Below are 17,710 nucleotides of genomic sequence, written 5' to 3' on the forward strand. Positions count from 1 at the left end.
AGCCCCGCATCGCTTCCCGTCTTTGCTGCACCACCCCCTCCCCACCCCTGGACTCACTTGCTGGAATTCATCGTGTAGCCAGAGGGGCACTCGGGGATGCACTTGCTGTTGTGAATGACGTATTGGTGGCAGCCCTGTCTCCGAGAGTTCTTGCATCTGTTGTGCAGGTCCTGGCAGAAGCTGAAGTTCACGCAGCGCCAGTCTTGGAAGTGGTAGTATGGGGGCGGGCAGGTCTCCACGCACCTGCCATCCAGGTAGAAGTTGCGACAGGCCACGCACTTGGTGGGGTCGTCGGGCTCGGAGCAATTGCCCAAACACTGGCTGTGGCAGCAGAGACCCTCAGCGGTGCAGCCGTGCGACTTGCAGATGGTGGGACAAACTGGGGAGAGAGAGAAAACAGCCGGTCAGCAGCTTCGCCGTCTGCAGAGACTGCAAGCCTGGATGAGGGAGGGCAAAAGCCGCACAAAATCGTGACAGTAACAGTCTCCCTTCTACCGTCCTCGCTCCGCGCCAGGCATGACTATTAATTCGTGTCAGCAGAGAGGCTCTGACTCGCAGCATTTGCAAATCGCCCCGGTGTAAATACCCCCACCTCGGTCCATCTGAAGCTACCAACAAAATGCTGCTGAACATGGAGCCGATGAGAGAGACACACAGGAGCCCAGCCTTACACAGCATCTCCACTGTAGAGCTACATAGTAGTGAATAACCTCAAAGGCGTAAGCAATTGAAAAATGCAACGAGATAGGGCGCCTGGGTGGCTCAGTCGGTTAAGCGACTGCCTTCGGCTCAGGTCGTGATCCTGGAGTCCCGGGATCGAGTCCCGCATCGGGCTCCCTGCTCGGCAGGGAGTCTGCTTCTCCCTCTGACCCTCCCCCCTCTCATGTGCTCTCTCTCATTCTCTCTCTCTCAAATAAATAAATAAAATCTTTAAAAAAAAAATGCAGCGAGATAATAGGAAGTGGGGAGATCTGAGTATTTATTACCTCTGTTTTTAACATGATTTGTTAATTGTAAGTCTGTCTCATGTACATTTTCATAACAGCTTCTTTAATTAGCTAGTTCGCACATTTTCTGAAACCCTGACCGTCGGTTCTAGCAAGCTTCTGCAATACTGCTATAAACAGATACATTACTACAGGGCCATTCCAAACTCTGTGTTACAAACGGGGAAACCAAGGTACGAGACGGTGAAGCAAGTTACCCAAAGGTCATTTATCACTTCAACCGACATCTGATTGCCGTGATCTAGATGTTGCAGCCAAGGAACAAGCAACAAGATGCAGGAACAACAAGGTGGCCGCAGCCCCTCCTTCCGGAGCGCGGGGTCTGACGGAGGAGGCAGATTCGTTACTTAAACTCCAGGCTCGGGATGCGCAATCGCATAAGCCACAAGCACGGGGCTGGAGGTAAGGGGAGGGGACATGTCTGTTGCAACCTGAAGGAGATAATGAACAGGAAGAAAAGAGAAGGCCCCGCCGATGGGGAGGCCAGAGGCTTGCCTCTGATTTCGTGGCCGGGGGAGTTTCTGGTCCCCTGCAACGGAACTTGTCCACCAAAGGCCGGACTCTACCCCGGGTTCCTGCAGCAGCTTGTCACCCACCCCATCTCTCCCCACGTCTCACTACTCATCGCTTCCTAATTACCCCTTGATTTCAGTGCCTCGGCATCTGGCCTGGTCCTTAAGGACCAGACCTCCCTGCCCAGGCTGTTGGCATATCTGTCCGTGGACATGTGGCTTCCCTGAGGCTGGACAGACCTCGGCCGTGGCCTGGCCTGTTCCTGGAGTCGCTTTCTTCGCTCAGTCACTCTGCACGGCTTGAAACATAGTCTGGAAGCTGGGGAGTGTTACTGACCCCAAGCCCTCAGGCTCTTTGTTGCAGCAACTTTAGGGCTCCAGTGGACCCCAAAACCAGCCCCAGGAAACAGAAGGGGCCCCTGAAGCTACATTCACATAGGAGCAGCGCTGTCTGATGGAACTTTCTGCGAGGACAGGAATGTTCTCGAGCTGCGCTGTCCAACACGGTAGCCGCTTCTCCCCTGCGGCTCTTGTGTGTGGTTAGTGCAATTTTTTTTTTTATCGTGGCAAAATACACATAGCATAGAACTGACCACCTTAACCATTTTTAAGGGCACAGCGCAGCAGCGCAAAGTATACTCACGCTGTCGTGTAACCATTCCCACCATCCATCTCCAGAACTATCTCGTCTTCCCAGACTGAAACTCTGTCTCTCTTAAAACACCGACTCCCCACGCCCCTGCCCAGCCCCTGGCTCCCACCGTCTACTCTCTGTCTCTGAGGATGGGACTCCTCTAGGGACCTCTAGGGAGTAGAATCATATACTACTTGTCTTTTTGTGACTGGCTTGTTTCACGGAGCATAAGGTCTTCAAGATTCATCCATGTTGTAGCAGGTGTCAGAATTTCTTTCCTCTTCAAGGCTGAATAGCATTCCACTGTGCGTACATACACCCCGTTTTATTTATTCATTCATCCATCAATTGGCATTTGGGTTGTTTCCACTGTGAATAATGCTGTTAAGATCATAGATACACAAGTATCTCTTCAAGACTCAGCTTTCGGGCACCTGGGTGGCTCAGTTGGTTGAGCGACTGCCTTCGGCTCAGGTCATGGTCCTGGAGTCCCGGGATCGAGTCCCGCGTCGGGCTCCCTGCTCAGCGGGGAGTCTGCTTTTCCCTCTCCCGCTCCCCCCCTCTTATGCACTCTCTCTCTCTCTCTCATTCTCTCTCTCAAATAAAAAAATAAAAAAAACCCTCAGCTTTCAATTCTTCTGCGTATACACCCAAAAGCAGAATTGTTGAATCATATGGTAGTTCTATTTTTAATTTTTTGAGGAACCACCATACTGTTTTCCACAGCGGCTGTGCCATTTTGCATTCCCACCAAGAGTACACAGGGGTTCCAATTTCTCCTGAGGAACTAAACTTTTCATTGTATTTCAGTTTTAATTTTACCAGCCACAGGTAGCTATTGGCTCTTGCATTGGATAGCAGAGGCCTTGAGAATGAAAATAAACTCCTCGCTAAGGCCTACAGGTCTCTGTGGTCTAGCCTGCTGGCCTCTTGGAGTCCTTCTCCCAGCCCCAGGTGGCAGCCATTTGGGTCTCCTTTCTGCTCCCCGCCCCCCAGCTGTCCACACACACACACACACTCCTGAGGACCTTTGCATCTGCTGTTCCAGCTGGCTGGAGCACCCTCCCCCATTATCCTCCCATGACCCCACGACTGGCTCCTTCTTGTCCTTCAGGTCCCACCACTTCAGGAAGACCTTCCCTGACCTCTCCACTGGAAGTCACTCCCCCCTTCTCAACCATGTCCTAACACACGATCTGATTACATTTTTCTTCTAGTTTTTATCACTCTCAAAAATTACACTGGGGGTTTGTTGACCGTCTGTCTAGAGGGAATGCTGGAGGACAAGCCGTGTCTGTTGCGTTCACAGCACCAGCTCCTAGGACACCCACTCCTAAGACGGGGCTTGCACCAACAGGCCTTTAGTAGGCACAGCTCCGATCAGACAGAGAGGCAAAAGGAATGACTTTGGAGCAGTTCCAAGTACCCAACTTTTAGCCACTGGCTCAAGAATGCATCCGTGATCCACCCCCTGGTTGCAGGTGCTCCACAAATACCATGAAAATCTACACGCAAATGCAAAATGTGGAGCATCTACGCATGGTGCATATTCTGATTTTTTATGCCATGGACCCAGACAGAAGGAAGAAGCTGTAACAGGAGCAAGGTGGGTGATGGGAGAAGGTCCGTGTAGGTTTTTTAGGGATTACATACCGCCCATTCGCCCATTCGCCCATTCCCCATTCGATTCTCACTTAATTCTAACAAAGACTCCAGCAGGGAGAGGGTAAGTACGTATCTCCATTTCACAGAAGCAAGACCACAGGCTCTTCTGAGAAGCAGCAGGGCCAGAGCTAAGCTCTTGATCTTTTGGCTCTGAATCTGATATTCCTGGGTCTAAAGAAAGCATCCACCCAGTCAAGGAAGAAGTGACCTGAATTCAGCTTTGGCAACAGAGTGCCCACCACCCCACAAGCACACCATAAAGATTTCCTTAAAGAAGCAACGGCCTTGGTTTTCTTGTCTGTAAAACGGTGAGAACAGTCCCTTAACTTCTCACAACTAAACAAGACGATGTGGCTAAAACACTGGATTCTTTGGCGGGGGTTTTGTTTGTTCTGCTTTTTTATTAAGCAGCCTCCACGCCCAGCATGGAGCTCGAACTCACGACCCTGAGATCACGACCTGAGCCGAGATCAAGAGTCAGATGCTTAACTGCAACGACCGAGCCACCCAGGTGCCCCAGCACTGGATTCTTTGATCAACATGTAGGTCTGATACAAATTAGCTACCACGGGTCCTATTATTATGATCATCATCATTATTAATGATCTGTCTGCAGGGACCCAAGGGCTGAGGCTCAATGGCAGGAAGCAATATTTAAGGCAGACCCACAAAGAAAGACCCCACCCTCTGGGAAGGCACATGTGAGAACAGGAAGGGCTCTATTTCCTGGGCTGGAGCTGTGTCTGGGGGTCAGCCCTTGAGTTCAAATGCAGCATTAGCAAAGACCCAACAAAAACTTCCCAAACACATAAGCCTTCCGGCCTAGACAATGCCAAGAAAAAATACTCAACACTTGCACACAAGGCCACCACCTTGTGTGTGGTGGAGTTTCCAATTTTATGCTGGAGCCCACCTGAGAATCATCTATCTCATTCCTCAGCACAGCAGCTGCCGAGCTTTTTCTGCAAAGGGCCACAAAGCAGCCGTAGGGAAGGCGCGTGCGTGCATGCGCACACACGGGCATGCTTGTGCCCAAAAAAAGTTTAACAGAAGCAGGCAAGGGGCTGGATGGTTGGCCAGCCCCCGCTCAGGGAAACATACCTGGGATTGAGTTACTATTCCTACCAGGGTCTGGACTCCAGGGAGTCAGATGTCATCTCACAGATGGATACCCTGTAAATGATTTTTATCCACCAGAAGACACAACCTCCCAGAGATGACAGCCTGTGGCCCCAGAGGACATTAAACAGCCCTGTATCTAACTTCGCAATCCTATTTCAGTGACGACAAACCCTTTGGCTTTGCCATCCTGCGGGTCCCCTCACTAAAGAGTTAAAAGAAATGTGTTGATGGGTGTTCTTTCGCTTTTTTTTTTTTTTCTTTTTACATAAAAGTTGTGTTTTTAACTTCTGAAGACTATGCTTCGATGATGATAAGCCACCTCCGGGTGTCTCCCATTCTGTTTCCAAGTACTTGATCTTATTTAATAGAAATGCCACTGGGCCAGCCCCTGCCCCCACCCCAGGCGGAATTATGAAAACCACAGGTTGTGCAAGATGAAAAACAACCAAATGGAGGACTTTCTTCTCCCCGTGCTCCTCCACCGGCCCCCTCACATAGACACCGACAGAGCCCCAGCCCCAGCCGCAGTCCCAGCAGCTCAGGCTCAGAGGGCCACCGCCCAGGCTGTTTCTGCCAAAAACAATGGTGGCCTCTTTGAGAAAATGCCAAGCAGTCCAGGGGCTGCCCACTTTCCCAGGAGAGGTGCATGCTGTGTGTGTAGGAAACATCCACCCAGACCTTCCAGGGACAGCAAGCACCGGTCCTCCCTCCTCCAAACACACAAGTCCCTTGTCCATCCATCTCCCTCTCCCCCATAAGCTGCCCTCCCATTCCTCCCTAAAGGTTCCCCAAACCCCTGGCCTCCAGTTACACTAGCCGAAGCTTTCAAAACTTGACCTCAAGTGGCTTTTCCACGATGCCCTGTTGAGAAGATTGATAACTGAACTCTAAATAAATCCATGGAGGGGCGCCTGGGTGGCTCAGTCAGTTAAGCAACTGCCTTCGGCTCAGGTCATGATCCTGGAGTCCCGGGATCGAGTCCCGCATCGGGCTCCTTGCTCGGCAGGGAGTCTGCTTCTCCCTCTGACCCTCCTTCCTCTCATGCTCTCTGTCTCTCATTCTCTCTCTCGCAAATAAATAAAATCTTAAAATCAATCAATCAATCAATCAATCAATCCATGGAGTGAGGAAGTACCTGTGTCAACCCTCTGGTTGGACCCTCTGAAGTAAGTGCAATGCTCCCCACCAAATGATGCCTCCCCTAGAGGGAGATCTGCAGAAATGTCAACTTATTTAAGAAGAGGTGATCCAAAGCAAAGGAGGCAAGTGCAATTTGACCCGATATTTCTCCTGCGAGGAATTACCCTGCAGAGGAGAGAGAATCTGTGTACACAGACATTTGGACAAGGGTCGTCTTCAACCTACAGGACATTACCAGTTGGGTTTATAACAGCAAAAGACTGGAAAGAACCTAAAGGTCCACAGCAGGAGACCACATGAATAAATTACTGTGGATCAAGGCGTGGAATAGTATGCAGCTGTAAAAAAAAAAGAAGGCGGCTCTATGCATCCTGATGTTGGAGTCACTTCCAAGGTAGCAATAAATGAAACAAGCAAGATGCAGAGCAGTGTCTAAAGAACATAGCTCCTTTGTAGAGAAAGGAGAGAAACAAACATAGCAGGAATACAAAACAGGACAGCTCATTTAGAAAACAGTTTGGTAGTTTCTTATAAAGTTAAACGTACCCCTCTTATCCTTACCACACAACCTAGGGGTTTACTCAGGTGAAATATAAAACAAAACAAATGGCCCATGTTCACACAAAGACCTGTATTCAAATGTTTACAGTGGTTACAGTCGTCATCACCCCAAACGGGAAACAACCCAAAAGTCCCTGGACTGGGGAATGGATAAGCATTATACCTCCATACAACGAACACTACTGAGCAATCAACTAAGAATGATGTGCTAACACCCACAACAATGTGGATGAATTTCAAACACATTGTATTGAGTGCAAGAAGCCAGCCAGTCTTAACACTATATGCTATATGATTCCATTTACATGATATCCTGGAAAAGCCACTGTAGGGACACTGCACACATCAGTGGGCTGAAACTGAAGAGGGGCTGAAAAAGGGTCCAGGGGAATCTGGTGTGGGGGTGATGGAACCATTCCATATCTTGACTGAGGTGGTGGTTACGTGAATGTATGTTATCAGTCAAAACTCGCAGGACTTTACACCAAAAGAGAGCGGATTCTGCTGTATATAAATTATGTTTTTAAATGGGAATGGGGGCAGGGGGAGAGAAAAGGACAAATGAGACGTACGTACCTATGGAAGGGACACAAGCAATGTGCCCCAAAACCGTGGGGAGGGGAATGAACTTGGAGTTGGCGGTAGGTAGGACATCCTTACATATCAGCAAATTTGGTGGGGTTTTTTTTGCTCTGTATGTGTACTACCCTTTTAAAACTGACATCTATTTGAAAATACATTTTTTAAAAGCCTCTGGTAGACAATTAATAGATACTATTGATCAACCATACAATTCTACCCCCAAATACCCCAGTACAACTATGTGAGAATAGCTGCCTGGCATCACTGGGAGCTTATACAAAGTTTCTCTTAAGATCATTTTTGCCTTATTACAAAACCAACAGTCAAAGCAGCTAAATAAGAAGTGTGGTCTTAGATCCAAAAGAGGGCCAGGAAAAAGTAGTATTGATGAGGGCAACATTGGCAGGAGGGATAAGATTTATACACGAGCTTGTGGATTAAAATACTGCATCAGTGTTAACTTTCTGATTCTGCTCATTGCACTGCAGCTGTGCAAGACACTTTTCTTGTCCGTAGAAAACCATTAAGAATTACGAGTAAAGGCCCAGTATGCCTGCAACTGACTCTCAAAAGGCTCAGGGGGGAAAAACAAATATATGTATATAACATATGTACATAAATGCTTTAAAGATAAAATAGAGTAAGATGTAAACAACACTGAATCTGGATACAATTCTTGCAACTTTTCTGTAAACCTGAAAACTGCATCAATATAAAAAGGTTAAAATAAATCCAAAGGAAGGGTTTAAAGGCTGAAAGAGTGGGAAAGACTAGCACAGCGCCACGCTGTAAACGACATGCTTAGAAAAACCCACCTTTTTTTTGTTTTCCTCTTTACCTTTTTTTTAAGTTCAAATCGGTTTAGTGTTCCTTAATTAAGCTGTATGGTAAAAAGCAAAACAAAGCCAAAGGAAAAAAGCCACTATGTTTCCATAGCACGACATATGTTAATAACATTTTGTTACATTTCTTTCCAAAGCCTGTAGTTGGGGGGGGGGGGGGACTCAAGATTTATTATTCCCAAAATTACTGCTTTCCAGAAATTTCCAAATGGAACAGTTGCGTCATGGGCCTGCAGACACATTCCCCGCAGAGCCCCGTGGCTCTCCCCGAAAGTGTGAATTTTATAAACTCTGTAGAGTCATTTACTTGGTTTCCATTCACAGACCCTCTCCCCCACGCCCGCCCCAGATACCGGGCGGCGGAGGTTCGAGCCCCCGAGCCCCCCACTCCCGCCCCCCTCCCCGAGCCCGGACCATGGGCAGCACAGCCTCGGGAAATTCCTCCCCTTGGTGATTTAACGGTGGGGTGGGGGCCAGGGGCGAACTTCTAACAGCTGGGTGGTCAACAGACGCCCTTTCCAGTCCGCGATCCACGAGAAGCGACAACCGCAAGGACGCGTGTCCTTGAAACAGGGAAGCTCTCCCTTTGCTTCCCTGACAATGCCACCCCCACGCGCGCAAACCGATTGGCTTTCCAGATGCGTCTGGAATCGAGTTGCGTAGCTCTTAGGAGACATACCGCGCGCAGGCCAGGAAGGGGGCGGGCCCGGGGAGGGGGCCCTCCCCGTTAAGGCAGCCTCAGGATTGGTGGGTGGCAGGCAACTGCGTGTGTATAGTTCCTACAGGGCGGGCCGAGGGCGGGCGAGGCTCCGCCCCCTCGAGCCAGCGGCGTCCGTGCGCCGCACAAAGCCCAAGGCGCGGTCCGCTCCGTGGAATCCGGGCCGGGCGGTGGCGGTGGCCGCAGCGCCGCCCTCGCGCTCAGCCAATAGACAGGCGTGTTGCCGGAGCTCTGGCCCCGCCCCCAGGCGCGCGGGGCTCGGTCGGCCCGACTGGTGCTCGCGTCGTGACCGCCGCCAGGCGGTCCGCGCTGGAGAGAGGGGGGGCGCCCCGGGAGGGCCTCCCGAGGATGCAGACCCTGCAGGACGGGCCTGCAAAGGATGGAACTTTGGGAAAAGTTAAAGAAAAGAAGAAACCGAGTGTGCAGGCCGGCCCAAGCAGCCACCGCGCGACTTGGGCTGCTCGCGAGCTGGGCGTGTGCCCGGGAGGAGATCGGGTCACCGCGTGGCAGGGCCTGGGATGGCCGAGGGGCGCCCTGGCCCCAGGCCTCACTCGCTAGAGGCCCAGAGGGGGGCAGCGGCTCTCCAGGGTCACACAGCAAAATCCCCCAAATTGGAGGCCAGGGGGGAGTGGCAAGGGAAGAATCCGCACAACGGGGACAGCGCTCTCTCGGACCCCACCCCCGGTATTTCCACCCATCACTCACCCAGAAAACCAAGGACCATACTCATAAATTACACTTTTAAGAAAATCTACAGGCTATTTTTGGGGTGCCCTCCAGCCAATGTTCCCTGCAGATTTGAAGACGTCAAACCTGCGTGCTCCGTGTGTCTTTGCAATTCCAGTAAACTGAGGCAGCCAATGGGCATTATCTCTAACCACCTCCCACCAAGAATACAGTTTAAAATGTGTATTACATTTGCAGAATACAACATTCAACCCACACCGGTTAGTAACATACTAATCCTATTACTCAAACAACCATCTCCTTCTGAGGCACAGAAGGGCTGCTTTACTGATGCCAACTCAGCTAGCAAGCAGCAGGGCCAAAACTCGAACCCAGGTCTCCCAAGGAGAATGGGGCTGGGTATGGTATCATGGAGTTCTGTGGGTTTTATTCACCTGTTCCCCACCCTGGCCCACATGGATCTGGCCGCGTCCAGGCACTGATATGCAGAAATGAATGGAGACACTGTCTTTTCTCTCCCAATAAGCCCTGTGAAAGGGAGGACCTCACCTGTCTGGTACTGGGTCCCAGAGCCATGCACACAGTAGGTACACAATAAAGCTCACAGGGAAAAAAAAAAAAAAGTGAGGGATCAGGTGACTGGCTTTATCCCATGCGGGAGGGACAGTACGTGCAAATGCATGAATCATCGGGGCTGCCTTTAGGCAACTATAAACAGTTCAGAGTTGATGAAGGGCAAAGTACAGGGGAAGAGGCATGGGAGGTCAGGGCACACAGGAAAGTTAGGGAGCCGAGGGGCTTGGACTTTGCCCCTCCGGAGGAACCAAAGAAGAGCTTCAACCAGAAAAGACACCATCAGATCCACGTGTGGGGCAATTTTCTAGCTCTCTGGTGGACGGCTGAGGAAGGCAAGGGCAGAGGGGACAGGAAGGAAGAGGCTGGCTTCTGAAACCACCAGGGAGGTGGAGCCTTCAGGACTTATCTCCCAGATGGTTCCCAAGTTTCCACCTTGGGGGGCTGGAAACAACTCATAAGACAAATGACAGACAAGGAAGCAGATGCTCAGACTTCCCTGACCTGGGTTTAACGTGTGGAGTCCAGAACATCTGGTAAGTCACTCCTCAATCCCACCCCAGCCTGGTCCTAAAAACCACCCTTGCAAGGTGCAAGGACCCCTGTCTGTTGTGGACATTTTAAAAAGTTTTCTTCATTTGTGTATGTAATACATACACCTGCTAGACAGTGACCCTAAGAGTCACTTTTTAAAAGCTGTTTCCACCTACTCAGGTTTTTGGCTTCTTGAGCCAAAGTAAACTTTAAAGGCTATTTGGAAATTAACAATGGCACAGCTTATGAGATTCAGGCATAGCTGCTCTTGGGGGCAAAATCACAGCCTTAATTTCTTCTATAAGGTACTGATCAATCTAATAAAATAAGCACTTAAAACACTAAGTGAAATTATTTCAATAATACTCCCAAAAGTGGGGCCCAAAAGTCGTTACGCATCTGCCTTCGGCTCAGGTCATGATCTCAGGGTCCTGGGATCGAGCCCCACATGGGGCTCCTGCTCAGCGGGAAGCCTGCTTCTCCCTCTCCCACTCCCCCTGCTCATGTTCCCTTTCTCGCTCTCTCTCTGTGTCAAATAAATAAAATTTCTAAAAAAAAAATTACATAATAATAATAATAATAATACTCCCAAAAGTATTACCAGAGCTGTCTATAATTTTTTACTGGGTTTTAAATTACATTTCTCTTTTTATTCTTAATTTTATAGTATTTGTCCTTCCCCCCTCTTTTTTTTTCCTTAGTTACATTACTTCATAAATTCTTTGGAAAACAGCACTGCCCTGTAAACTTTCTGCATTGATAGAAAAGTTCTGTATCTGTGCTGTCCAAATTCACTAGCCACCTGTAGCCAGTGAGAGCTGAAAATCTGGCTAATGTGACGGCAAAACAATTAATTTTCATATGGCCAGTGGCTACCTTATTAGGCACTGCAGCTCTGAAAGACCCACCTCTTGAATTTGTCAGTTCCATTTGTTTTCTAAATCAGTTAGTCCCTGTGAATTTATTATTTCCTTCTTCCTGGGAAGATTTGTTTTATTATTTGTTGTGTCAATTTTGTGATTTCCGTAGGTGATCACTTACGGCCCTGCATTTGTCTCTGCATCCACTCCACTGCTTTCTAAAGAGTCTATCCTTACAGTATTGAGCTCCTCCCTAACCAAAAGAGTTGTGTTTTGTTTTTCATCATCACATGGTAGGAGTTTGTCTTGCATGCTTGTTCAGTTAAGCTCTTAAAAATTAATTTCCACTTAGCGTTTACTTGCAGCAAGAGATTAGGACCAGTGCAATGTCTGTTTTTTGGACTCTGCTGGGGCTCCTTTTTTTTTTGAGATTTAACAGACGATTAATTTTTCTAAATATTTCAAGAGCATTTTAAAATGTTTATCATTTGTAGAGTACGAAGTTCAGTCTATATCAGTTACCACGATCTTATTAACCGTATTATCCAAACTCCTTGTTGCCTAATTGAGGTTTATCTACACGATCAAGACTGTGTTTGAGGATCCCCAAAGGTTTCTCAATTCTTCTTGTAGTTCCTTCAATTTCCTCACTGAACTTTGATACTGTGCTAGTGGACCCTCATTAAGGATTGTCCCTTCACACGATGCAAAACCTCTCCTTTACTCCCTAATAATGCCTTTTGCCTTGAGTTCTTTGCATATTTTTCTCTGTTGCTATTGACACACATGGTCAAGCGTTCTGTGTCATTTTTGGAATTAGGTATAACCATTTTCTAGCGGTGGGGGTGGGGAGACAGAACTGCAGCCTCCATGGGAACAAGGAAGTAGAAATGGGGAATGTCAGAGTTTGAAATCTGTCACTGGAAGGTCTGAATTGCAAGGAGGGTTTCCCTGGGGGCAATCTCAACCACAAAAAGGTCTGCTCGCTCACACGACTGATGGCTTTTCAATAACGAAGTACACGGTCTTGAATGTACACAGGTCGACAGAAGCCAGTTTCCTGGGTGCTGATACACACGTGAGCTAGCAGGGTTTAGACACAGTGACACGGAATGGAGAAAATCTCCTCAACTTCCCAAGGACAAAAGTAAAGAGCAGAATGTACTGCATTTCTGCAGAGACACACCATGAAGCAGGATCGAGTTTACTTTAAAAAAAGAAAAGACACCTATTCCAAATTCCATTGTGACCAAAGGGAGAAATCTTTCGGCTTATTTCCTTATCGAGTTGGTTCCTAAAGCCAGTCTTGGCTGCTTTATTTTCTGTCTAGCAAAGACCAGAAGCTCCGTGTGTCATCTCCATGCCGAGAGCCCCAAGGCTGTTCTTGGGATACTAAACTGTGTAGACCTCAGACACTGCTATTCTATTACTTTAAAAAATGGAGTTCTCTGATTTGGGGGAAAACCCATTTCCTCTCCATGTTTATTTCGACCAGAGAAAAGAACGAGTTTGCCCCTTTGCCACTGGATCCTCAGACTTCACCAACTCTTCAGATCCACTTTGTAGCCCTCCATCTACCTGAGCAAACAGCTCATGCACCTGTCACTTCCTGGCTCCACCTCTGTTTACGCTGCCAAGTCCGGGCACACACTCAGGGAAAGTGCATGAAGGAAAATAGAGCTGTAGAAATGCTTTCCCATCAGATCTGGATGCCAGGGATCATCTAAAAAAGATGGGTAGTTTATCAACACCCAAACGAAGTCACCTTCTCTCTTGATGGAGAGAAAGCTTATCGGGGCTCCTTTACACGCACGCTATGACCACAAAGGAATTGTGCTTCCTCCCCCCACTCCCCCGCATCAACAACGTCCATGCCCTCGCTCTCCGGCCCGTATTTATTCACAGGTGGATTGTTTTCTGCACCATGGAGATGCCCTGGAAACCCCTTCGACCTTTACAGATGGGCTGCCTGACTGTGAATTCTTAAGTTTCTTAATTAAAAAGTTCCCTAGGTAGCAAAACACATCCCACTGCCCGTCCCCCCACCATCTTCCTTTTGGTCCCCTTGGTCCACAGATCTGAGCTCCTACTGAGCCACAGGCACCATGCTAAGCTCTGGACACAAGCTGGTGAACAGACACAGTTCCACACACCTCTCGGGGAGACAGACAGAATGGCTCAGGAGCAAGGGAACATTCAGTTACATATCAAGAACATTTAGTTACCCATGGTGCTGATACTCCAGGCGGTTCACAGGGGCCTGTTAATTTCCTCGGATGGTTATTCTGTGAAAGCTCAAGTGTTTCTTTCTTGCATTCAACAGCCAGAGAGCTAAATGCCATCTTCTGGCGGAACCCTCTGCCTTGCCTTAGTCCTCACAGCTTCCCTGTCTTCACCATGCAATCAAGCTGCTGTACAGAGTCAGCCACGCATCCCAGTCCCTCGGCTGCCAGGACTGGAATGGGGGCCGTATAATGAACGGGCTGGGGAAAATTCTGCATTGTCCAAATCTGCTCTCTGGAGGCTTTCTCATCAGACCTGGGATCCACAGCTTCAAAGCACCCCAGCGTGGAACACGAAGAATTATGACTTCAGGCAGACCTGGGTTTTTGAGTGGATGCGTGCTACTTCCTGGTCACGTGACTCAGCTTTCCGTGCCTCAATTTCCCCGTGCGTATACATGGGGATAGTGACAGCAGCTTGGGCTAGCTTGAGGATCAGATGGGATGATGCGCGAAACGTGCTCTGCACGGCATCCGGCCCCTTGCAGAGCCCAAGAAAGGGGTTTCAGGGGCATCCTTAGCAGCACCCGCAACAATGTCAGGCATCTCATCTGTCAGCCTTGATTCCTCCACAAAATAGTGGACCTCCTACAACCCACTGGCGGGGAGGCATTGGATGGATTAAGTGACCAAATCTAAAATATGCCCCCAAGAAACTTTCATTTCCCTCCCCCCAATGTATTCTTGGGGAAAGTGTGTTCATCCGCACTTCTGTATGTTAGTTCTCAATCTGCTAAGTATGAGGCAGGGGTGGGGGGAGGGGAGGCAGACAGATTTGGTATCGCTGGTGACCCTGGACTAATGGCTGACCCTGGAAACCCAGCCTGTCACTGCACTCCATTCGGTTCCCTAAACGCAAATATTTCCGTGCTCTGTGCTAGGCAGCCTGAGGCCAGGTAGCCACCCGAGGCAGAAAACACTGGGGCTGTCCATGCTCCCCAGGATCCCCACTGTCCAGCAGGTCCCTGCCAGACACTTCTACGTGTTCATTCGGATCCAAATCCACAGTCTCCCCACGTTCCCATGAACCCCACACTCACCTCTTCCCCCGAAGGAAACAGCCAACATTATTGTTCAGGGATCTCAATAAAACACACAGCGTGCTCTTTTTATAGCCCAACAACGTTGTAAAATAACCACACTTTCCGATGGTACCTAAACGGCCTTTAAAACCACCTGGAAGTTTCTAGAAGAGCTCACCCACAGTAGCAGAACACTGGAGACTGAAAGGGAAAACACAGGATGCCCAATTTTCCTCTCAGAAATCAAGATTTAATAGCCTCCTAAGGAAACCATAATTGGAGGGCTTTGGGGCACATTTCTCCCCGAGGCCTGTGATTATGGAATGCTGGGAAAGGTTGGGAATTTGGGCCTGGAATGACTTTGGGCTCGAACTTGAAATGAGTAAGACCCAAAACAAGAGGTATAACTGCGTCCCTTCACACACACACACACACACACACACTGAAAGAAAGGTTGGGAGGAAGGAAATCCTCCTGCAGAGAAACAAACCTGCAGTCTCAACGGAGACACGGCTCCACCTCATTAGGTCTCCCTGGCCTGGCTGAGGTGGGGGAGGAGGGGCGGCGGTGCACAGAAAGGATGACTTGCAAGGGGATTTATGGTGAAGACCTGCCCCTCGCACCCCCAGGAAAACACCTCATATTTGGCTCACAGACTTCCACTTCTTGGAACTGCTCTCAGGCAATGACAGCCACCCCTCTGAGATGTCACTGAACACCCCGTGCAGCCACTGGCCGGACCTGCGTGCGGGCTTGGCCTTCCTGGGCACGCCCCTCGCCCTCACTCCCAGCTCACCTGGAGTTTCCCTCCGTGGCATCTGAAGATCAAAGGTGCACCTTGGTTCACAAACAGACATCCCCCCCCGCCACCCGCCGAATTTCCTTCCTAATCTGTTCCTTGGCAGCCCTCACCCCCAGCTGCCCATTATTCACAAAAAGTTCCACAGGATACAAAGATAAAAATTAATGCACTTTTCCTTAGCAACCAAAAAAAAAAAAAAAAAAAAAACCCACCTTGGAAAATTAAACAGCAGGTACCCAAATAGAAACTTTGCATTAGAAAAATGGGGTCTCACACACACACACACACATCGTAACCTTGAGTAGCTTCGGAGAACAATCGTCACATGTGTGAGAAACCAACAGCCAGAGCTCCAGGGAAACAGGGTTGAAGTGGCCAAGATAAGCACCAGCACCAGAGACCCCTCCTGGGAGACTTGGGAGAGGCAGCTACTGAGCCGACGGAGGTGGTCTAATGGAGGGATGGGGGGCAGGGCTGTCCTTACACCCCACAGGGTAATCGATTCAGGGTATGCATGCCAGTGGCTAGAAGCTCAGGGCAGAGAATCGGGTCCAAGGTGGAATCTGCCACTGCCTGATTCTGGGCTCCCAGGCAAGTGTCTTGGCTTCTCTGAGCCCATTTCCCCTTTTGTAAAATGGAAGATCATCTGGCCACCCGCTTTGCATTGTTGCTCTGAGGTTCATTCTGTGCCCTGGTTGTGGCACTGAAAGACCAGGCAGTAAAAATCGATTCCTAAAAAAAAAAAAGCAGGCCACCCCAGGGCCTTTGCACATGCAAGTTCCATCCCCCTAGAAGCCACTTTGCTCCCCAGTGCCTCCCACAGCAGCTTCCTCTCATGACCTCTCTACCTCATGGAGCCCCCACTCACCCTGGCCTCTCTTGTCCCCCTGACATCATTCTTTCCTAGGACTTATCAGCAACCTGAAATTATCTTGTCCACCTGTTTGTGGACGTGTTTCCTGAACATCAGGCCCACTGAGTACGGGCTGCATGAGAGCAGGGCCCTGTGTTTTTTACCCACTGTCCCACATCAGCACCCAGCAAAGAGTAAGAGCTATAAAACAGTGACTCCTGCTTTTAAGAACGTCCTCACGTCTGCCCAGCCACAGTGAGTTTGGCGCCAGCCCTAAGCCTGGTGGTGACAAGACTGAGACCTCTTAGGTGACTGGCTGGGCAGAAACAGGACTGCACCAAAGCAAACATAACACGTGCATCCGGCTCACGCGGTTCTACTGTTCGCCATCACGTCTTTGTTGGAATCTGCCATAGAGCATGAGAGCAAGGCTGAGAGTACAACCTCCGGGACAGGTGAGACCAGGCGGAGCGCTGCAGGTGATGGCCCGCAAATCCACCCGAGCCTGGACGTCACCTTAGTAATTAAGACTTAGTTCTCCCACTGTGCAGGGAGCAATGAATATATAGCTCACACCTCACCCCCAACAGCCTGAATAAACCAGACATTTATTTGAAACCTCTAGCTTCTGATCTTCAATGTACGCAAATGTCAAGATCAACTCTGTAAAAGTTGTGTGTTTTACCCCATAAAAGATCCATGTGGGTTTGAGGATAAAAATAACGTGTGAACAACTTACAAGCTGAAATACAGAATGTTCTGCATCGCCCCATCTTTGAATACCACTTCACCCACCCTACTTCAATTCGAGAGCAAGGGCTAGGATGCTCTAGGCACTCAGGACGGCACCTCCTCAAGAAAAATGCTGTGCATTTCAAGTACAAGGACAGCCAACTGCTTCACTGTTTATAATAACAAAGGGCTGGAAATGTCCATTGATTGACGATTGGACAAGTCCATTACAAATGACGCGGCCACAAAAGAAAAAGATGCAGATGACTTCCAAGAAATGTTGGTAAGGGAGAAAGCCAAGGCACAGAGCAGTGAGGAGAGTGTATTTGTGCAAAAACAGGGGCAGGCAGATGTGAGTGGCATCCACACACGTGTGCATACAATTCCTCTTTTGGGTGAACAAGAAACTCAGAGGAGTGATTGCTTCTGGGGAGAGGGTAGACGCGGAAGGACCTTACTTTTCCCGGTACACCTCTTTAAGGTGGTTGACCATTGCACGTATAATACTCTTTTTTAAAAAATTGGTTGAGGGCGCCTGGGTGGCTCAGTTGGTTAAGCGACTGCCTTCGGCTCAGGTCATGA

The 17,710-nt window shown here is 49.2% G+C and overlaps 1 protein-coding gene across 4 annotated transcripts in view; it reads right to left on the reverse strand.

The window, feature by feature from the left end:
- INSR (insulin receptor) overlaps window positions 1–17,710 on the reverse strand; it is a 129,803-nt gene that overhangs the window by 51,743 nt on the left and 60,350 nt on the right. For all 4 annotated transcript variants that reach the window (XM_064571749.1, XM_064571753.1, XM_064571751.1 and 1 more), the window contains exon 3: window positions 58–379. In XM_064571749.1, coding sequence (XP_064427819.1) covers window positions 58–379 — 322 coding nt within the window. The remainder of the gene's footprint in view (window positions 1–57; window positions 380–17,710) is intronic.

The sequence above is a fragment of the Mirounga angustirostris genome, unplaced genomic scaffold (assembly GCF_029215605.1).
Source record: "Mirounga angustirostris isolate CCGP_5_RB_7025 unplaced genomic scaffold, mMirAng1.0.hap1 SCAF_1, whole genome shotgun sequence".
NCBI lineage: Eukaryota > Metazoa > Chordata > Mammalia > Carnivora > Phocidae > Mirounga > Mirounga angustirostris.